The sequence below is a fragment of the Hippopotamus amphibius genome, chromosome X (genome assembly GCF_030028045.1).
Source record: "Hippopotamus amphibius kiboko isolate mHipAmp2 chromosome X, mHipAmp2.hap2, whole genome shotgun sequence".
In the NCBI taxonomy this organism is placed as follows: domain Eukaryota; kingdom Metazoa; phylum Chordata; class Mammalia; order Artiodactyla; family Hippopotamidae; genus Hippopotamus; species Hippopotamus amphibius.
This window is the reverse complement of record NC_080203.1, coordinates 46,920,411-46,943,299: the sequence shown is the minus strand read 5'-3', so window position 1 is coordinate 46,943,299 and position 22,889 is coordinate 46,920,411. Positions and strand designations below refer to the sequence as shown.

Genomic DNA, 22,889 nt, shown 5'->3' with positions numbered 1-22,889 from the left:
GGGCCCAGATTGCTTCCTAGGAGCTCCCAGCCCCTTCTCCTGTCTGTCTGCAGGTCTGTGAGGCTGTTGTTCCCAGCGCTCTGGTAGGCTACAAAAAGAGGAGAAACTTGTCAAGAATCCCCGCAGGTCAGTGAAGAAGGAGGTCACTGGACAGGGACCCAGAGGGGTGGGGAGTGTGGAGGGCACAGCCCTGGGCAGAATCGGGGGCCCCACTGCTCTCTTCCCAACACATTTATACACACTCTGCCGCGCTGAGCAAGCAGAGGGAAAAATGGCAGGGCCTGCCCGGGAAATGGTTGGCTCAAGTGTGCATGAGGAGTGGTGGGGTAAAGGGTGGGGAGAAGGCACGGTAGGAGGGCCGGGCCAAGTCTGGGGACCCCTGACAAGGGGCAGGAATTGACGACTACTACTATCCGGACCTGCAGTCCATCCCCAAGCCCTCAGTCTCTCTTGTTTCCGCTTTGTCTTCTCTTCCCCCTGCCCCACCCCCAGGACAGGTAAAGGAGGGGACACTCAGCATGGAAAAACTCTGCAGTGAAAATGAAGGAAAGCCTGAGAACCAAGGCAAGATGGAAAACAAAGAACAGCCACTGGATGCGGGAAAGCCAGGGGTAGCTTGTACTATGGAAGACAAGAAAAAGTTAGAAAACAAGGGACGGACAGATCACAAGGAAAAGACAGAAGATGAGAAAATACTAAAGGATAAGGAAAAGCCAGAGAGTGAGATAAAGCCAAAAGAAGGAAAGCTGGAGAGCCAGGGAAAGCCAGTGAGTGAGGGAAAACCGAAAGAAGGAAAACCAGAGAGCGAGGGGATGCTAGTAATGGAGGGAAAGCCAGTTAGCGAGGGAAAGCCAAAAGAAGAAGCTCCAGCCAGCGAACCAAGGGCTGCAGGAAAGCGCCCAGCTGGGGATGATGTCCCCAGGAAGGCCAAAAGAAAAACCAACAAGGGGCTGGCTCAGTGTCTCAAGGAATACAAGGAGACCATACACGATATGCATCTGAGCAATGAAGAGATGATAAGAGAATTTGATGAGATGGCCAGGGTGGAGGATGAGGTGAAGAAAACCAGACAAAAATTGGGGGGCTTTATGTGGATGCAAAAAAGTTTACAGGACCTCTTCCACCCGAGGGGCCCGCGGGAACTCAGGGGTGGCTGCAGGGCCCCACAAAGGGGCTTTGAAGACATTCCTTTTGTGTAGTGCCCCTGGCAGGCATTCGGAAGGCCTTGTGCTTGAAAGTTTTGCAAATACTTTGCTTTAGGTGTCACTCTTGTTATCAACAACCTTTTGATCCAACTAGTGTACTCTGTCAGCAGGGGATTTTTACACATGTGAATTACAAAAGACATTATGATTCTTGGAAAAATAAAGCAGCTTATAATATCATCTACAGAATTGGTCCACTTTTGTAAAAGAACAGAAATTTATGTAGTACATCTATGCACAGGAAAAATAGAAAAGTTTGTTCACTAAATGGTTAACAGTGGTTTTATGAGTTGTGAGATTGTGGGTGATTTACTTTGTTTTCTTTATACTCATCTGTTTATTTTTTCCTAAATAACACAGATTACTTTTCTTATAAAGAAATACTAAAATATAAAAAAGGAAAGCAATACATAAAAAGCAATACAAAGAACTGTTTACTGAGTTTATGAAGGCACTTTTAAGTGGAGACACTTAAAATTCTTGTTGTCAGAACTTAAAACGTTGTGTAAAACACATTACTTCTGGACTTGTATCTGGAGGAATCAACTTGTCAGTTATAATAGATCCATTTCTGTAAAGGGCAGTCTTGTCATCTGTGAAATGGGGATAATATTTGCCTCACAGGATTGTGGAACAGATTAGATGAGGTACTGAGTATGTAAGCTGTGTTAGGCTGGCTTCTACTTTTCCCCCATGCTAGCAGGACCAAGACCCCATCAGACACTTGGAAGAGTGTTGATATACATCTCACCTGTGCCCAGGAATAAGTTCCAGAATGCCAAAAGGTGGGTACCACCCTCCCTTGGGTATTGCCATGTCTACTGGGCACTGTGCCTCTTCTCATGAGTCCTGCACCTCTTATGGTCCTCATTGCTGGTGATGGACTGGTGTCCTCAAGGTGACAAAGCCCAATTGATTTCCCTGGAGTCCCTAGTAAGTAAGCCCTAAACCTGCCCCACCCCATGACACCTATCGAAGTGAGGGTAAAGCCCTTTTCCTCACTGTAGAGTTATACTTATGCAAGTGGGTAATACCTCAGTGCTGCTTTGGTCCCTAATGGATTTCAGATTTTTATGTACAGCCATCTTTCCACTAGATTCAGATATGGGAAGCTGGGATAAAATTTGAGTGGCACACACTGTGCTTTTCTCATCTGTCAGTATCTTATCAGCTCCATTCCTCTTTCCTTAGAGGAAATTATCTCCTAGGAGATTCCTGCCAGGTCCTGCATTACAAGGTGAGCACACCTACGCATACTTGTGGTTTTTAGAGCATTGTTAGTCAAATAGTGGTCCATGGACCAGCTGCATCAGCATCATCTGAGAGAGAGAAATGCAGAATCTCAGGTCCCCATCCTAGACCTACTGATTCAGAATATTACAAGATCTTCAGGTGATTTCTGTGCACTTTAAAGTTTGCGAAGTACTGGTTTATAAGGAGACTCTCCTTAGCCTCCCACTCCCACCATCACGTGAAATAGGTGCCTAGAAGAATAAATACATGTGCTACATAAGATACACCCCACAGATTATTAAGTAGGCCTATGTGTGTCAAACTGCAGTTCCACATCCCCAACATTAGTAGAACGTGAAACAAATTCAATGAATCAGTACCTGCAATTTTAAAGTGGGGTAGAATGTCATTGGTTAGAGCCAAACAGTAAATATCAGATTGTGTCCCAGGTAGGTAGGGTGAGTACTGTTTCGTGCAATTTGTATTTCACTTATGTATGTATGTGTGTTTGTACACCTTGAGTTGTGATGAAAAATAAATTTCTGATTGTGGCCTAAATTTATTTTAGAACTTGAGAAACACTGCTTTGGACACTGCTTCTCAAAGCACAATCTCTCATTTTTATCCTGGTACCTCTAATGCCTAGCACAATGCCTGTCAAGTAATAGGTTCTTAATAAATTTGTAAATAATAATAGCTGAGTTAGTTATTCTTGCCTGAGATCATTCCGAGTCTAGATAAATAACTGTAGACTTTATTTCTCTAGCAGGGTTTACTTGTAGTTCCAAATGAAACACCATGTAGAAGGGTTTGTACTACAAATTTGACCCTATCTCATTTTATTAATGCATGTATGTTTTTAAAGTGTGCAAATTTGCCACATGTTAGAATCACCAGAGGACTTTGTTGAAAATGTGAACTCCTGACCCCCACCTCAGATCCACTGAGTGGAGTGCTGTAATCGCCATTTTTAACAAGCTTCCCAGGTGATTCTGATTCACACTAGACGCTAACGTCCGCTGACTTATATGTTCATTATGCTTGCAGTTATATTAAGCGTAAACCACCATAAGGTGAGCAGAAGAGTTGTAACGTTTATTTGGTGGGTGGGAGGGGGGAAGCTGAAGGCTTTTGTAAGGTATAAAAGTTTGGGAGTGGGGAAAAAAAGATGGCGGCGAAGTAGAGAGACGTGGAGTGCATCCCTCTCCACAGATGCATTGGGAATGCACGGAAGGACGCAGTCATTCCCACAGAGAACCAGCTGAACACCAGCAGACAGCCTCAGACACCAGAAAGGGCTGCGGGGAGCCCGACATAGCCAGTAGGGAGGCATCTACGAGGGCTCAAAGAGGGTGAAGCGGCAGAGCTGTGGCAGACGGGAGGGAGTGAGAAACATACGGAGGGTCCGCAGCGCAGCTCAGCGTTCCCGGACCGAGACATTGATCCGCGGCTGAACGGAGGTCCAGGAGCAGGAGCGTGGGAACCGGAGAGCTGGTTCAGGGTGAGAAACATTGTTGCCGGTAGGGTGACGGACCGAGAGGACAGGAGGGAGGTGGTCCGCGGAGGGGAGTGCCGGTCCCTGAGAGCTGCCCGGCCATGATGGCGGCTGGAGGCTGCAGGCTCCCGGGCGGGGGGGAGGAGCCGCGCGCATAGCCTCTCCCTCTCTTTCCGTGCCTCTGCAACAGGCAGTGGAGAGACGCCCTGCGGGCCACCTAAGGCGCTCAGGGATAACAAGCACCCTCAGGCACTCGGGCGGGGCTAGATTAAAACCACTTGCAACGCCAGCAGCAGGGAGGCTGCCGAGAGAAAAAAAAAAACCAGCATCAAAAAGAAAAAACCCCGAGAGAGGCCCAACTCTAAGACTTTCTGTGTACGCCTGAGCCACCAGCGCCCTCTGCAACAGGCACCTCCAAGCCTGACTGAAACAACAGTCCGCCACTGCTCACTCACTCTCAGGAGAAGGAGCCACTATTGTACCCTCTCCCTCCCCACACACCGAGGCTTACAGACGAACAATAAAGGAACCTCTGCTGGTCACAGAATAACCCAAAAAAAAAAAACCCAAGGCAAGGAGAAGGACACTTACAGCTGAGACGCTAAGGAAACAGAAATAGTAGTATCAATACCTATTGAACTGGTCCATTCTGGGATCAGTTCTGGATTTTTTTTCTTTTTTTCTTTCTCTCTCTCTCTCTTTTTTTTTTTTTAATTTAATTTAATTTTTTTTTGATTTATTAAATACGATCTTAACCATAAGGGATCTACAAGTTTTACAACATAATTTTTTAAGGATATTTTTTATTCTTTTTTTTTTTGCCTTTTTATATACTTCTATATCTAGCTAAGTTTTTGGTAGTATGGACAAAATATCTCTCATACTTTCCTTTCATCCCTTTCTTTTATACACTTCTATTCCTTTCTTTTTCTTTGCATATTTCCAACCACATTACGCTCTTCTGTTCCCCTTTCTTCCAGCCATTTTAAGTTTATTTTATCTTAACATACTTATAAGCAACACTATCGGTCTGCTCAGACTCCTTGCTCTATTCTCCAGATGATGCACTGCCTTGGTATTAATATTAGGCTTTTGTCTTTATCTTAGTTCTTAGTACAGTTGTCTAATTACATTCTGAGAATCTCCATTCTCTTTGGTGGTACTCCAGCTCATTTCTATATTTGATCCTAGCTTACAAAATCTCCCTGGATTGATGTTTGTATGTGTAGGGTGTTATTTGTTGTTTGTTTGCTTTTGCTTTTGTCTCTGATTTGTTCTGTTTCAGTTGTCAATTTCTGCTGGGTTTCTCTTTGAATATCTGATAGCACACTGGGGTTCTGTCAGGTCTTTCTAGAGCCTTATGTCCTAACGGATTCAATAATTGTGTGTCTTATACATGTATGTGTTTCCTAGACTGAATATTCGTTTAATCCAATACTTGGACATTAGTCTGAGGCTTGGACAGTCTTCTATAAACACCTCTATCACCAGGACAAGCAACCCCAAAAGCCTGAACAACCATGAGGAAACAAAGAAACCCCATGCAGGCAAAGGAGCAGGAAAAAAACCCACAAGACCAAATAAATGAGGAGGAAATAGGAAAAATGCCTGAAAAAGAATTTAGAGTAATGATAGTAAAAATGATACAAAATCTCGATAACAAAATAGAGAAAGTACAAGAAACAGTTCATAAGAACTCAGAAAAACAAACAGCAATGGATAACAAAATAATTGAAATTAAAAATACTCTAGATGCTATAACCACCAGAATGACTGAGGCAGAAGAACGAATAAGAGAGTTGGAAGAAAGAATGGGAGAAATAAACGCCACAGAGCAGGAAAAAGAAAAAAAAATAAAAAGACTAGAAGACAGCCTCAGAGACCTCAGTGATAAACTTAAACGTACCAACATTCGAATTATAGGCATGCAAGAAGAAGAAGAAAACAAGAAAGGGTCTGAGAAAATATTTGAAGAGGTTCTAGTGGAAAACTTCCCAAACATGGGAAAGGAAATAATTCACCAAGTCCAAGAAGCACAGAGAGTCCCATACAGAATAAACCCAAGGAGAAATACACCAAGACACATATTAATCAAACTAACGACAATTAAACACAAAGAAAAAATATTAAAAGCAGCAAGAGAAAAGAAACAAACAACATATAAGGGAAAACCCATCAGGATAACAGCTGAGCTTTCTACAGAAACTCTGCAGGCCAGAAGGGAATGGCAGGATATACTGAAAATCCTGAAAGAGAGAAACCTACAGCCAAGAATACTCTACCCAGCAAGAATCTCATTCAGATTTGAGGGAGAAATCAAAAGCTTTCCAGACAAGCAAAAGTTAAGAGAATTCAGCACCACCAAACCAGCCTTACAACAAGTGCTAAAGGAACTTCTCTAAGTAGGACACACAAGAAAAGGAAAACACCTACAAATACAAATACAAAACAATTAAGAAAATGGTAATTGGAACACACATGTCAATAATCACTTTAAATGTAAATGGATTAAATGCTCCAACCAAAAGACACAGACTGGCTGAATGGATACAAAAACAAGACCCTTCTATATGTTGCCTACAAGAAACCCACTTCAGACCAAGGGATACATATAGACTGAAAGTGAAGGGATGGAAAAAGATATTCCATGCCAATGGAAGTCAAAAGAAAGCTGGAGTAGCAATACTCATATCAGACAAATTAGACTTGAAAGTAACGACTATTAAAAGAGACAAGGAAGGGCACTACATAATGATCAAGGGATCCATCCAAGAAGAACATATCACAATGGTAAATATCTATGCCCCCAATATAGGAGCACCTCAATACATAAGGCAAATGCTAACAGCCATAAAAGGGGACATCGACAGTAACACAATAATAGTGGGAGACTTGAACACCCCACTTACATCAATGGACAGATCATCCAAACAGAAAATAAATAAAGACACACAAGCTTTAAATGACACATTAGACCATCTCGACTTCATTGATATTTATAGGACATTCCATCCAAAAACGACAGACTACACGTTCTTCTCAAGTGCACACGGAACATTTTCCAGGATAGATCACATCTTGGGTCACAAATCAAACCTCAGCAAATTCAAGAAAATTGAAATCATATCAAGCATCTTCTCAGACCACAACGCCATGAGACTAGATATCAATTACAGGAAAAAAAACTGCAAAAAATACAAACACATGGAGGCTAAACAATTCACTCTTAAACAACCAAGGAATCACTACAGAAATCAAAGAGGAAATCAAAAAATATCTAGAAACAAATGACAACGAAAACACAACAACCCAAAACCTATGGGATGCAGCAAAAGCAGTTCTAAGAGGGAAGTTTATAGCAATACAGTCCTACCTTAAGAAACAAGAAAATGATCAAATAAACAACCTAACCTTACACCTCAAACAACTAGAGAAAGAAGAACAAAGAAACCCCAAAGTGAGCAGAAGGAAAGAAATCATAAAGATCAGAGCAGAAATAAATGAAAAAGAAAGGAAAGAAACCATAAGAAAAATAAATGAAACTAAAAGCTGGTTCCTTGAGAAGATTAACAAAATTGATAAACCATTAGCCAGACTCATCAAGAAAAAAAGGGAGAAGATGCAAATCAACAGAATTAGAAATGAAAAAGGAGAAGTCACAACGGACACCTCAGAAATACAAAACATCATGAGATACTACTACAAGCAACTATATGCCAATCAATTGGATAACCTGGAAGAAATGGATACATTCTTAGAAAAATACAATCTTCCAAGACTGAACCAGGAAGAAATAGAAACCATGAACAGACCAATCACAAGTACAGAAATTGAGGCAGTGATTAAAAATCTCCCAACACACAAAAGCCCAGGACCAGATGGATTCACAGGCGAATTCTATCAAACATTTCGAGAAGAGTTAACACCTATCCTTCTCAAACTCTTCCAAAATATTGCAGAAGGCGGAGCACTCCCAAACTCATTCTACGAGGCTACCATCACCCTGATACCAAAACCAGGCAAAGATGTCACAAAAAAAGAAAATTACAGACCAATATCACTGATGAATATAGATGCAAAACTCCTCAACAAAATACTAGCTAACAGACTGCAACAGCACATTAAAAAAATCATACACCATGATCAAGTGGGGTTTATCCCTGGGATGCAAGGATTCTTCAATATACGCAAATCAATCAACGTGATACATCATATCAACAAATTGAAGGATAAAAACCATATGATCATTTCAATAGATGCAGAAAAAGCTTTTGACAAAGTTCAACATCCATTTATGATAAAAGCTCTCCAGAAAATGGGCATAGAAGGAAATTACCTCAGCATAATAAAAGCCATATATGAAAAACCAAAAGCCAACATTGTTCTCAATGGAGAAAAATTGGAAGAATTCCCTCTAAGAACAGGAACAAGACAAGGGTGTCCACTCTCACCACTGTTATTCAACATAGTTTTGGAAGTGTTAGCCACAGCAATCAGAGAAGAAAAAGAAATTAAAGGAATCCAAATTGGAAAAGAAGAAGTAAAATTGTCACTCTTTGCAGATGACATGATAATATATATAGAAAACCCTAAAGACTCTACCAGAAAACTGCTAGCACTAATTGATGAGTTTAGTAAAGTAGCAGGATACAAAATTAATGCACAGAAATCTCTTGCATTCCTATATACTAACAACGGAAGAGCAGAAAGAGAAATTAAGGAAACTCTCCCATTCACCATTGCAACCAAAAGAATAAAATACCTAGGAATAAACCTGCCTAAGGAGGCAAAAGATCTGTATGCAGAAAACTTTAAGACATTGATGAAAGAAATCAAAGATGACACAAACAGATGGAGGGACATACCATGTTCCTGGATTGGAAGAATCAACATCGTGAAAATGACTGTACTACCCAAAGCAATTTACAGATTCAATGCAATCCCAATCAAATTACCAATGGCATTTTTCACAGAACTAGAGCAAGAAATCTTACGATTTGTATGGAAACGCAAAAGACCCCGAATAGCCAAAGCAATCTTGAGAAGGAAAAATGGAGTTGGTGGAATCAGGCTTCCTGACTTCAAACTCTACTACAAGGCCATAGTGATCAAGACAGTATGGTACTGGCACAAAAATAGAAAGGAAGATCAATGGAATAGAATAGAGAACTCAGAAGTAAGCCCAAACACATATGGGCACCTTATCTTTGACAAAGGAGGCACGAGTATACAATGGAAAAAAGACAGCCTCTTCAATAAGTGGTGCTGGGAAAATTGGACAGCAACATGTCAAAGAATGAAATTAGAACACTTCCTAACACCATACACAAAAATAAACTCCAAATGGATTAAAGACCTACATGTAAGGCCAGACACTATAAAACTCCTAGAGGAAAACATAGGCAGAACACTCTTTGACATACATCAAAGCAACATCCTTTTGGACCCACCTCCTAGAATCATGGAAATAAAATCAAGAATAAACGAATGGGACCTCATGAAACTTAAAAGCTTTTGCACAGCAAAAGAAACCATAAACAAGACTAAAAGGCAACCCTCAGAATGGGAAAAAATAATTGCCTATGAAACAACGGACAAAGGATTAACCTCCAAAATATACAAGCAGCTCAGGCAGCTTCATACCAAAAAAGCAAATAACCCAATCCACAAATGGGCAGAAGACCTAAATAGACATTTCTCCAAAGAAGACATACAGATGGCCAACAAACACATGAAAAGATGCTCAACATCACTAATCATCAGAGAAATGCAAGTCAAAGCCACAATGAGGGATCACCTCACACCAATCAGAATGGCCATCATCACAAAGTCTGGAAACAACAAATGTTGGAGAGGGTGTGGAGAAAAGGGAACTCTCCTGCACTGTTGGTGGGGCTGTAAGTTGGTACAGCCACTATGGAAAACAATTTGGAGGTTCCTTAAAAAACTACAAATAGAACCACCATATGATCCAGTAATCCCACTCCTGGGCATATACCCAAAGAAAACCATAATCCCAAAAGAAACTTGTACCATAATGTTTATTGCAGCACTCTTTACAATAGCCAGGACATGGAAGCAACCTAAATGCCCATCAACAAATGAATGGATACAGAAGATGTGGCATATATATACAATGGAATATTACTCAGCTATAAAAAGGGATGAGATGGAGCTATATGTAATGAGGTGGATAGAACTACAATCTGTCATCCAGAGTGAAGTAAGTCAGAAAGAGAAGGACAAATATTGTATGCTAACTCACATATACGGAATCTAAAAATGGTACTGATGAACTCAGTGACAAGAACAAGGAAGCAGATACAGAGAATGGACTGGAGAACTCGAGGTATGGGAGGGGGCGGGGGGTGAAGGGGAAACTGAGAAGAAGCGAGAGAGTAGCACAGACATATATATACTACCAACTGTAAAATAGTCAGTGGGAAGTTGTTGTATAACAAAGGGAGTCCAACTTGAGGATGGAAGATGCCTTAGAGGACTGGGGCAGGGAGGGTGGGGGGGACTCGATGGGGGGGGCGTCAGGGAAGGGAGGGAATATGGGGATATGTGTATAAAAACAGTTGATTGAACCTGGTGTACCCCCCAAAAAAAAATAATAAATTCTCTGACAAAAAAAAAAAAAAAAGTTTGGGAGTAAGAATCTATAAAGGCAAGGATTAATATATCTACTGAAGAGAACCTGAAAGTGTCTTTAGAGCAAATCATGACTATAAACAAAGGCAAATGGAAGGCGTCTCATAGGTTGGTATATTTCCTTTGTTAGATGCTGTGATAATTACGACGGCTAAACCGTTCCATTGCTAGAGAAGATTCATGGGACCTCAAATGTCAATGCTTGCAAATTCATAGTTTAGCACAGTGGGAAAAAAGGATGCAATATAGCAACAGCATTGAGGGTATGCCTCACAGCCAGGAGCTGTCTCATACCCAGGGGTCTAAAGTGGCCAGATGCAAGCTCCAATTGCCCTCCCTCTCTATAAAAGCCCTGGAAATATGCACTTCTTTTGGAATAGGAACCACTGATGTATTCACAGATACCTTAGAACCAGAGAGCACAAAATAGAGTCTTAACCCAGGACTCACGTGCAATGATAGTTACGTAGGCATATTCTTGCTATGTACCTGGCTTCAACAGCAGAGGTCTTGGTGGGGAGGTTCACCAAGACCAGGTGCAAATGATCAACCTTTGTGTTACCAATAAGCAAGGCTGACAAACTAGTACAAGCCACCCAAATTCCTCAGACCCATGGTTCTACAACAGCACTCTTAGTATGTTTCATGCCTTTACCATGGGTCAGTAACTCACAGGTGCATTTCTTATTTTAGTAGAACACCTTGGGCAAATCCCGGTCTTGCTGGAATTAGCCCTCTAAGAACAATATGCCTTTTACCCTCCTCCTTACAGTGTAATAAAAGCTGAATAGGGAACAACACCCAGTGAGTACTGCTGACATGGCACTCTTATTTGCTAGAAATCTCTCTGTCTTCCCATCAGGATTCAATCTCCACCCTTCTCCACCCTGCTCTATATCCCAGGGAATCTGACCTGTATTGACTATATCAAAGTGCTCTCTTGTCCTTTGGGAGTCGATGGTGGACGATATGGTCAGGAACTTTTCTTCCCAGCTCGTTCCCTGTAGTGTCACCAGATGCTGAGTATCTTCTCTAAAGTTTCCTGAGGGGTTGCCCTCTCCAAATAGGCTCTGTATCTTTCTTCAGCTTTCAATAACCCCTCTTTCCCTTTGTCCCTCAGGCCTAGGTAATCTTAGCCATGGAGTATTGCACTATCCCTTGTGTTTCTCCAGGACCCTTCCCACATCTTTGTGTATTGTATTTTAAAAAGTCTCAAATTTTTAAATGCATATGGGCTCCCTATTTCTTGTCATGCACGTCTCAGATACAGTAATAGATACCAGAAGTTACCCCCAAAATTGGGTTACTAATTTGAGGAGGGAAAAAATAACCTCTTTATAATGGGGGTAGGGAGAGTGGGGATAGATGTCAGGAGAGGTTCCTTGGTACATGGCATGTAGTAGTATCACACTTACTCAAATTAACACCACAGGTGGCATGGAAAATGAAGTACAGGTGGAATCCAAAGGTTGGGAAATCAAGCTGCTGTGTCATTTAAGCACTGTGTCAAAAATATCCAAAAGGTGGAGTTTCCTGTGTTCATCTGATGGTCCTAAAGAGTATGCATAGGAAAAAGGAAATTGTAAGCTACGAAAATACAACAGAAAACACGTAGAGCGCCAGAAAGCCTGCATGGCATGTTTGAAGAAGTCCCTCATCTTATGGATGGAAAAAAGGCTGAGGACCAAGCTCAGGTCCTCATAGTGTCACTAAGTTCTGCTGCCAGTTAAATGCCCTACCTGCTGTGGATTTTACAATAAGGTAAAGACACTAGTAGGGAAGAGTGGAGCCCTGATATGTGGGATAGGGGTATTTGTGCAGACATGCTTCAAGGCATTAAAAATCATTGGTGAGAGAGTCACGGACATCTTTGAAGACTTCTGTGAGCCTGTGCTCTGTAGGCTGGAGGTGATGGTGGAGAATGCTGCAGTGGAATCGGGCTGCTTGATCTTAATGTGAATGAAGGGATCCCAGAGTGGTAGAGGTCAGGTGACAGTGCTTAATCATATGTGACAAGGTGAGTGCAACTACTACAATGAGCCACAGAGATGAAATGGTAGTTAGAGGACGTTTGACCCACAGAGATCTGTGGTGATGGCTAATCAGAGCATTCTTAAAAATGAAATAATTGGGCAGCCTATAGGATGTTGCCTGGCATATTCAGGCAGAAAACAATTCTAGGTCTGCTGTTTCCCAATTCGAGTTGTTGTAGTGGGGTTTTTCAACTTGTCACCCAACTGAGGGGGAGGCAGGGTACCTCTAAGGTAGGACCTGGCAGCCACTGGTGTATACTATGAATCTTACATGAAATCTTTTCCAGTGGAACCTGCAGACACTTTTCAGGTTGACTGTGCCCTAGGTAAATAGAAATACCAAGACCTCCTGAGAGTTACTAGCTAAAGGCTTTGAACTGGTGCTTATCTCTAGACTGAGGGAGAGGGAGAGGCAAAAGGATAGACAATACAGAAAAGATTGTGACAGACTAATGGGATATGTTGGAGAAAAAATCTGATGTATACACAATTGACCCTTGAACAACATGGGTTTGAACTGTTTGGTCCACTTATACACAGATTTTTTCAATAGATATACAAAAATATATGTGTAGAGCATTGTGTGCAAGATTTATGTTGAAGTGGGTAGCCTATTCTTACATAGTGTAAGGTGAGTAATATAAAATTAATAATTTTTAGTTTTCTTACTGTTTTATAACTTTGGTTTCAAAGAATTACATTACCATACAGTATACCTATTTCTGTCTCTCTCATGATTGGAGAAACTGTGTATTAGCCTATTATCATCACAGATAAGTATCTTTCTTTAATATAATGATGTTTCAATGCTGTATAATGAATATGACTGAAATACTATATGCCATAAAAATTTTATAATCATTGATTCATTAGTGTATAGGCTAGGCTACTGTGAAACAATGGTATTGATTACACTATGCTACTGTAAAGCAATCATATTGCACCTCTTTGTTATCAATGCATGAATCCTTATACCTGTAAATAAATATGAAGTTCTTTTTCACATGATCTTTTCATTTTTGAAGTCTAGTGTTAGTAATACATATAAGAGCTACAGTGTTTTGTATCATATAAGACAATATTGATGTAGGCATTGATAGAGTGTAAACAAACAACGTAAACTACAGTATTGATAAATACAATACAGTACTGTACATGTATTTTCTCTTCCTTGATTTTCTTAATAACATTTTTTCTCTAGCTTACTTTATTATAAGAATACAGTATATAACACATATAACACAAAAAAATGTGTGTTAATTGACTGTTTATGTTATTAGTAAGGCTTCCATTCAACAGTAGACTATTAGTAGTTAAGTTTTGAGGGAGCCAAAAGATATACATGGATTTTCAACTGTATAGGGGGTCGGCACCACTAAACCTTTCATTGTTCAAGGTCAAATGTAAAATCAAAGTCTCCAAAGAAGAGGAGAGAGAAAATGGTGATGAAATACTATGACGAAATGATGGAAGGCTGATTTCTAGCATGGCAGGATGAGGAACCCCACTGACCTGATCCCCAGTGAAAGTAGTAAAGATCATATTTTAAAAAATGAAATCAGCCATTAAAGGCCTTTGGAAGTGGTCCTAAGGACAAACAGCACACAAAGAAATAACTGCTCAAGAAAATCCACAAAAATTCAGTGAGAAAGCTAAAAGCCTCTAATATTTGAACCAAGATTGCTTCCTCCCCACTTTCCAAGTTCAGTGAGGTGGATACTCCATTCCAGACTGCTGTAGCCAAAACACAGGGCTCCCTCTCCCCCACATCCCAGCTATGTGAGACACTGTCAGGTAATAAATGAGTGTTGTTTTAAGCCACTAAATTTAAAGTAATTTGTTGCACAGTAATAGAAAACTAATATAGATATTGGCATTGAAAGTACCAAATACCAAAAAATGTGGAAGTGGCTTGGGAACTGGGCAGTGAGTGGAGGCTGGGAGAATTTTGAGGAACGTTATTGCTTTGAACCACCTGTAAGTGAAAATATACACCTCATAGACCCTTCTAGTGCAAGTCCAGAAGAATGTGAGGAGCATGTTATTGGAAACTGGAGGAGTGAGACCCTCATGTGCAGTAGCAGAATGATTAGTGAAATTATGTCTTACAGTTCACTAGAAAGCAGAACTTGTAAGTGATAAACTTGGACATTTAGCTGAGGAGATATCCAAGCAAACTGCTGAGGTATGGCCTGGTTTCTTTTTACTATCTATATCAAAATGTGGCAAGAGAGAGACAAATTGAGGGAATATCTGTTTAAACAAAAAGAAAATAGGACTTGATGATTTGGGAAATTCCCATTCTATTCAAATGGCAAAATACACTAAAATTAAGATATACCTTCTGAAAGAATGACATAGAGAAAAAGCTGAGGGTGTAGCTAGTATAAGCTTTTGCTGAAACCTCCAAAAATTAAAAAAAGTCAGAGTACTCAGTCACACAAAGCTCATTTTTCAACAAAACCCGACAGCCTCTAGGAAGCTTAAGGGGTCTACAGGTCAGAGAAAAAGAAGTCAATGATTTGAAGTATGAGAAGGATTTAATGTGTCACTACTGGCTTAGTGATGGAGGGCACCATGTGGCAAGGAATATGCACATCCTTTAGGAGCTGAGTGCACGCACACTCAGCCACCTCAGCAGGAGCCAAAGATAGAGAAAAATGATCTCAAATAATTGTGTGTAGATTTTGTCCAATGGAGTAAAACTCAGTGCAATTTATTCAAGACTAACAAGGTTCTTAAGAAAATTATATCAACAGAAATATTGTCAACTTGGAATGAAAGAAATAGAAGAGTACAAAATGGAAGATTATCTGACCTCCCCAAATTTTTCTGGTGGGATGCAGCCTGATAAAACTGCTTAACTGGGAACACATGCTACCTTAAATAAAAAAGGAAGGATGAATCAGAGGACAGAATCAAGAGCTCAGAATACAGTGCTAAGACTCCAGAGTCCAGAGCCAGGAGCACAGAGGGTGAAGCTAAGAGTCACAGAGGATTATTCTCAGGCCTTGAAATCTAATAATGGAAGTGCAGCTCTTTTGGCTTAGTGACTCCTTTTTATCTTCCATTTTCCCCATTTTTGTCCATAACTGTTATCCTGTGCCTCTCCCATCATCATATGTTGGGAGTTTTGTGGGCAGAAAATTTTCTTTAGTTTTATAGGTCCACAGAGGAGATGAATATCTTCAGAAACTGCACTTAATGGATTATGCCCAAGATTCTCATCCACATCTGGCTTAGATAATTTAGATGATGAGATTTTGACTTTTGAGCTAACACTGTAATGGGATGGGATTCTTGGGAACATTGGGAGAAGGTTAATGTGTTTTACATTTGAGAAGGACATCAATCTTTGGGGAGCAGAAAGCAGACTGTGGTAGGCATAATTTTAAGATGGCCTACCAAATTACCAGCCGATAGTGTATACATACTTTCTTCCAGTTATTCAGTCAAACACTAATCCATATATTTCTGTGAAATCATCTTATAGATGTAATTAGGGTCTTAAATCAGTTGACCTTAACATAGGAAGATTATCTGAGTGGGCCTTACCTAATCATATCATCCCTTTAAATAAGAGGTCTAGAGTTAGAGCGATCAGAGATAAGCATGAGAAAGAGTCAATGTGCAATTGCTGGCTTGAAGATGGAGTGAATCTCATGGTAAAGGATTCAGGTAGCCTCTACAGACTGAAAACAGCCTAGCTGACCGCTAGCAAAATAATGTATGACCACAGTTCTGCAGCTGCAAGGAACTGAATTCTGAAAACAACTTAAATGAACTTGGAAGCAGATTTTTCCCCCAGAGTTTCTAGAAGAGAATTTGGTTTGGCTGACATCTTGATGTTAACCTTTTGAGACCCTAAGCAGAGAAAACACAACCATGGTGTGCCAGACTCCTAACCTACAGATATGTGAGCTAATAAATGAGTGATTGGTTAAGCTGCTAAATGTGTGGTAATTTGTTGTGTGATAGTAAATGATTATATCTTGAGACATAACATCTGTACCATCGTGCCCTTTATGAGTGGCCATCTACAAACCTATTCCTCAGACATCCTCATCATTAATTTTCCAATTTAATTCTCTCCAAGTCCCTGACCAGTCTTTCAATCATTGCACGTGAACCAGAGTAGATCCATACCTACAGTCATGATGTCTTCACACAAAAATTCTACCCATTTGGTATCGTTTCTCTTTGCCACTATTTTCTGAGTCATTCCTGAGTGGGGCTGTAGTGCAGCAGACATCCATTTGCATCTACTGTAAACATACCAAGAAGATACATCCATTAACTGGAACACTCTTTCATCCCTCTTTTTCTAACTGGTCTTGAGGAATTCCCCATGAGACCACATATGTTGTTTGAGAGAGAGACAATGAAATAACAGGAGTAGGTCTGTAATTTACTTGTGCCTTCTTGACTTACTCAGACCCTGTCCTTTAAGTCCATTTGTAATTAATGGTGGAAAGCTGGTGTTCACTCACACCAAACTTTATTATTCAAAAGAGTATATAGAAACAAGTTTATAATGGATGTCTCATTTGTGCAGAAAATTAAAACCTCACGATCAGATGTTGTCTTTACCAAGGACTGGTAGCAAGCTACAAGCAGTTTCTCAAATGGAGACTAGTTGCCAAGAGAAGAGGGCATGTTTTTTTCTCTAAAACACTAAGATGTGTATCCTAATTCTACTATGGGGCTTTCTAAGGCTTCATACACTCTTTCTAGCAGGAATACAATACAATCGGGTCTGCAGCGCCATGAAGCTGAAGTGTCAGAGAAACTTGCTCTACAGCCTGGACCTACTGTAGATCCTTTTCTTGCTCTGGGTACCACTCAAAACTGGAAATCATAGGGAGTTCAAGCACAAAACCAATATGATATATGTTGTCTCTAAAACCCGAGGCCTTGATTCCCCCAGGCTAAGTGGAGAAAGACCACCTGCTGGTAGCTCAGCTGCTATCCCTCCAGGGCAGCCCCTCACCCCTGGCCTCCCACCCGAGCAGGCATGCTTCTGTTCTTTTGTGAGGCTATGCTCCTGTGGCACACACAGAGACCTTCACTGGGCCCCTTTACAGCACAGATTCCACAGCTGTTTAGTTTCACTTTGCAGAACTTGTCCTCCTGGGCTTAAGAAATTCCACTTTCTCCAGCCCAGGAGCTCTCCTTGGTGCTGCTTAGTGTATATTTCTTTTACTTATGACAGCTCTAGCTGTGAATTGCAGTAGGTCCTAACCAGCCTGTGAAGCCCATGGCTCCTGGATCCTTTTGGAATTGTAAGTAACCCATGTTCGACAACTGAAGTTATTTTTCCAAGGTCATTTGTGTAGACAGAGCTAAACTTGGAGAAAAATTTGAGTTCCTGAATTACTCATTATTATTTACAGTTTTCATAAGTACCTACTATTTGTCAGGCACTTTGCTGGGCACTAGGGGTACAAATATGAAATGGACTGGATATGCTTTGCGATGCAAAGAGTCCAGTAACGAGTTTCTCAGTTGTTTAAAAACCGCAGCCTAAAGTCAGATATATATCTTTCATCACAACTCTTGGTGCACACACATGCATACATACATAACTAAAACACAAATTTCACAAAACAATAGTCACCCTAACTACCTGAAATTTAAAATTTTATATTTGACTGTATTCAACTTTATTCTATCTTCTTTCATTAAAAATTACAAGTCTTGACCCAGTGAATTAATTTCAAGAGCTACTAATGCATGGGGGGAGGGGTAATTGTAGTTTGACAAACATAGGTCTGTTTAATAATCTATGATTTGTATCTTATGTGGGACATATATTTATCCTTTCAGGCACATCTTTCATGTGAAGGTGGGAGTGTGGAGCCTGAAAAGAGTCTCCCTCTAAGCCAGTGCTTCTCAAACTTTAATGTGCATAGGAATCATCTGGGGAGCTTATTGAAATGAAGATTCCAAATCAGTAGGTCTGAATAGGTCCTGGGATTCTGCACTTCTACTTAGCTCGCAGGTTATGCTGATGCAGCTGGTCCATGCACTACATATTCACTAATAAGGATCTAAAATTCAAATATATTGATGGGTCTGCTGAACTGCTAACACAGGGCCTGACAAGAGTTTCCTGGGAGAGGATTCAACCTAGGAAAGAGAGACTGCAGATGAGATTTTAACCTGTGAGAACAGCACAGCCTCTACCATGCAGATATTTTCCCCCTGGTCTAACCTGCAACATCTGAATTTGGTAAGGATGCTTATATATGCAAAAACACACAAACCAACAAAATACACATAAATGATCATTTTGCTTAAAAAGAGTCTGAAAGGTATTAGAGTCTCAAGTAGCACTAGGAGGATACTCACAGGTAAGAGGGTAACCATAACTCTAAAGTGAAGAGAGGGCTTTATCCACACATCTATAGAGGTCAAGGGTAGGTGGGCATTGACTCCAGAGAAATTGATAGGGCTTTGGCACCTTACGCCCTCCAGCTCATTACACAGTATCAGTAATGAGTACAGGACACAGGAGAAGGGGCAGAGTGCCCAGCAGATATGGCAGTATCCAGGAGAGAGTGGCACCTATCTCTCAGCTGCCTAAAGTTGTTCCTGGGCACAAGTGAGACCTCTCTCAGTTCTCCTCTAAGTGTCTGATTCCATCCACATACCTGCTACTGCATGAGAGTGGTATGGGAACCATTCCTCCCCCGGTATCTGGTGAGGGCTGGGTTACAACACAACTCATATAATCAGTACCTCATCTGATCCACTTGGCAGCCCTGCGAGGCAAATATTATCCCCATTTTACAGATGACAACATTGACCCTCACAGCAGTATGTCTGTTATAACTGCCAAGTTGATTCCTCTAGTTCTGAGTATGAGTTAATATGTTTTACCTATTATTGTACATTCTAACAACAAGAGTATCAAGTGTCTTCATTGCTCTCATAAACTCACTGAATAGTCCAATCACTTATCATGTATTGTTTTCTGGTCTTAGTTTTTTTTTTAATGACTAACGTAATCCATATCATTTAGGAAAAAGCAGAGATGAGTGAGCAAAGAAAAGAAAGAAAAAGAATCACACATAGTGGGAGCCACAGGATGTTAAAGGACTCAGATAAGGGGTAGCAGTGCCCACTGACATGGTTACAACTAGGGGAAGACATGGGGATGGGCATACCTGCAGAGGAATGGCACGGAGGTACCATCAGGTGATTTAACTTATTTTTGAGTGCAGGTGAGACCTATTCTTGGCTACCATGCAGGAAAAAACCATCACCTAATTTTCAGAGTTTTCTCCCTGCAAAAATGCATTATGCAAACATTTATACTTTCACAAAAATGGTTTGATACTATATATTCAGTTCTGAAAACTTTTTTCTTTATTGTTATTTTACAGTGTACCATGAACATCTCTTCCATGCACGTGGGTGAAAATCCCCTACTGAAACACAGAGAGCACTACGGTTGGATCAAAAGGCTGCTGGTAACAAGAGTGACACCTAAAGCAAAGTATCAGCTTAAGGTTAAAGCACATAGCCTGGCAAATGCCTGCCAGGGAAAGCAGGGTCAATGATATTCTCATCAGGGAAATCAGAATTGAAGGTCAAAGGCATCACAGATATGGGATATCATGTAAGCCCCTTTGGCCCCTACCTCCGCCCCTCATTCCCCTCACACCCCGTTGCCCCCTTGGGGTGAATGGATCCTGTACATCTCTTTGCATCCAATGAAAACCACCCATTTTCTGTCTTTTCCTTAGCTCTTCCTGAGCCCTTGACATATCTCCACATTCTCTCATCATCTCCTCACTGCCCAGATGCCTTTCCTGTAAGTTGTCCTGATAGTCCCTGGTGGAATCGTCTGTCCCCCTGTCCGTTTTTCTTTTTGCTTTCCGGGGCACATAATCTTCAGCGGGGCACTTTTCGGCAGCCCGCGGCTGGCTGGCTGGCTTTGCCTGGGATTCCGGCTTGCCCTCATCGTGCGGTTTTCCCTTAGCTTCGGACTTGCCCTGCTTTTCTTGCTTCCCCTCATTTTCCGGTTGTCCCTCACTGTCTGGCCGTCCCTCACTCTGGAGCTTTTGCTCGTGTTCTGATTTCCTCTCCACTTCCGGCTTTTCTTCCTTATCTGACTTTCCTTCATCTTCTGGATCTACTTCATCTTCTGGCTTTCCCTTGCTTTCCAGCTTTCCTTCATTTTCATTGCAGAATTTTTCCATGTTGAGATGTCCCCTCCTTTTCCGGTCCTGGGGGATGGGATAGGGTTGGGGGAGAAGAGACAAAGAGGAGACAATGGAGACTGAGAGCCTGGGGGTGGAATGCAGGTCCGGATAGTACTGGCATCTCACTCTTGTCAGGGTTCCCCTGAACTGATCCAGCATCGTGTGCCTTCTGCCCACCTTTTACCCCACCATTCCACCTGCACTAAGAGCCAACCATTTCCCGGGCAGGACCTGCCACCTTGTACCATCCTTCAGCGTGGCAGGAGGTGCGTATATTATATGTGGTGGGGGAATGGGCAGTGGGGCCCTCAAATTCTGCCCAAGCTGTGCCCTCCACATCCAGCCCCCATCCTCTTTCCTGTCCACTGCCTCTCCCCTCTTTCACTGACCTGCAGGGATTCTGGACAGGTTCCTCCTCCTTTTCTAGCCTTGCAGAGTGCTGGGAACAGACACTCAGACCTGCAGACAGACAGGAGACAGAGAGGGGCTGCACGGTCAGTGGACTGAGGTCCCTTTCCTGAATCCAAGCCCTCCTCATCCAACAGTTCCCCCCGACCTCCCCTGACCCCCCAGCTCAGTCGCCAAATCTTTTTGTCGGGCCTCAGGCACCAGACCAGGGTGCTTTACAAGCTGTTTGGGTCTCTGGGACCCCTGCCCTGCAAGCAACTCGCCCCACCCCCAACCCTTTACGCGGAGGTCAATATTTCCTCCTAGGCTTGGATTGTGAGAGGGGGGTTATTTCCAGAATTTGTCTACGTTTCACAGTCGCACTGCTTACCCCGCCCCTCCAACCGCGTTTCAGACTGGAAAATGGATGAGGGCGCAGCGAAGGGGCGTGGAGGAGGCGGCGGGGCCAGTTGCAGGATCCTCCCTTCCCACCTGCCCACGCCGCGCCCCGTGCCCCTCCTCACCCTTCTCGGGACCCCTCCCCCTCTCCCCGCTCCTCCCCGCTCCTCCCCGCTGCTCCCGGATCCTAGTCCCACCCGCTTCCATCCCCGGCCCGGGCCACCAGCAGCGCCCACCTTCACACTGACCTGCGGGGCCCGGGTCGGGCCTGCGCCTCCTCGACTCGCCTAAGCCCGCTCGCCCCTCGCCCGCCGCCCGGGCAGCTCAGGGAGCTGGTTCAGCGCGGGCGACGCGGGCAGACGGCGCCGGGACCCGACTACAGGGCTCCTGGCCGGTCACGTGACCGCCGCGTCACTCAAGCTCGGTCTCCCCCTCCGATCCCACCCCACCCCACCCCCGTCCCAGCCCCGCCCCCTCACCCCCATCCCAGAGGGACCGGACAGCTGTGGACGGTGGGAGGGGGGTTGGAGAAGGGAGAGTTGCCGACAGAGCAGGAGGGGGGAGGGTTCCCGACTGCAGGTGCTTTACCTGGCTCATCTCAGGCTCAGCATCCCTCTGAGATGCCCATTATCCCTAGTTATGACAGCTGATCACACGGAGGGTACGCGACTTCGCCGAGAGCACTCCACATGGAGCCCTACAGCCAGCTTTCAAGACCAGCTTCGCCTGACTCCAGAGCCCTGGTGGTGGTGCCCGCCAGGAAGCTGTGCTGCTACCTTGAGTAGCTATGTCCTGAGCCTCTGCTCTTCTCAGTCCACGTGTTCTTTCTCCCTGGCTGATCTCTGTTCATTTCCCTCTAAACACTGATGATCCCCAAATCTACACATCCAGGTTATTCCCTGGCCTGAGTCTCAGACCTTCTTTGCAGCTGTCTATTGGACACCACTGCCTGAATGTGCCTGAGGGACCTCAAAAATCCATATATTGGGAGTCAAGGGAGGGAGGGAATATGGGCATATGTGTATAAAAACAGATGACTGAACTTGGTGTACCTCCCCAAAAATAATAAATAAATAAAATTTTTAAAAAATCCATATAACCCAAACTGATTGTACCAACTTCCTTCTCACCTTCTCTGTTCTCTTCTCTCCACACTGGAAACTTGCATTCCAACATTTGACCTGTTGTCATCTAGAGAAAATTTCAGACAGCAAATAAATTAAAAAAGAAATAACGGGAGCCTTAAAACATTTTAAAATATGGACCACTGTTG

General features: G+C 42.5%; 2 protein-coding genes across 2 annotated transcripts; one reads left to right on the top strand and one right to left on the bottom strand.

Annotated features, from left to right (window-relative positions):
- The first annotated feature begins 97 nt into the window (after window positions 1–97).
- On the top strand, window positions 98–1,208 carry TCEAL2 (transcription elongation factor A like 2). Its single transcript, XM_057718802.1, has 2 exons — window positions 98–126; window positions 493–1,208. The coding sequence occupies exon 2, from the start codon at window positions 519–521 to the stop codon at window positions 1,197–1,199; it is 681 nt and encodes a 226-aa protein (XP_057574785.1). The 5' UTR covers window positions 98–126; window positions 493–518; the 3' UTR covers window positions 1,200–1,208.
- Window positions 1,209–19,968: 18,760 nt separating this feature from the next.
- TCEAL6 (transcription elongation factor A like 6) lies at window positions 19,969–21,999 on the bottom strand. The gene is made up of 3 exons (XM_057719093.1): window positions 21,865–21,999; window positions 21,220–21,289; window positions 19,969–20,854 (listed from the first exon to the last, which is right to left on the bottom strand). Exon 3 carries the CDS (start codon window positions 20,825–20,827, stop codon window positions 20,225–20,227), a length of 603 nt encoding a protein of 200 aa, XP_057575076.1. The 5' UTR covers window positions 20,828–20,854; window positions 21,220–21,289; window positions 21,865–21,999; the 3' UTR covers window positions 19,969–20,224.
- Window positions 22,000–22,889: the final 890 nt, after the last annotated feature.

What these genes read in the sequence shown, in the direction of transcription:
- TCEAL2 (XM_057718802.1), top strand. Translation starts at nt 519, where the DNA reads ATGGAAAAACTCTGCAGTGAAAATGAAGGAAAGCCTGAGAACCAAGGC.
- TCEAL6 (XM_057719093.1), bottom strand. Translation starts at nt 20,827, where the DNA reads ATGGAAAAATTCTGCAATGAAAATGAAGGAAAGCTGGAAAGCAAGGGA.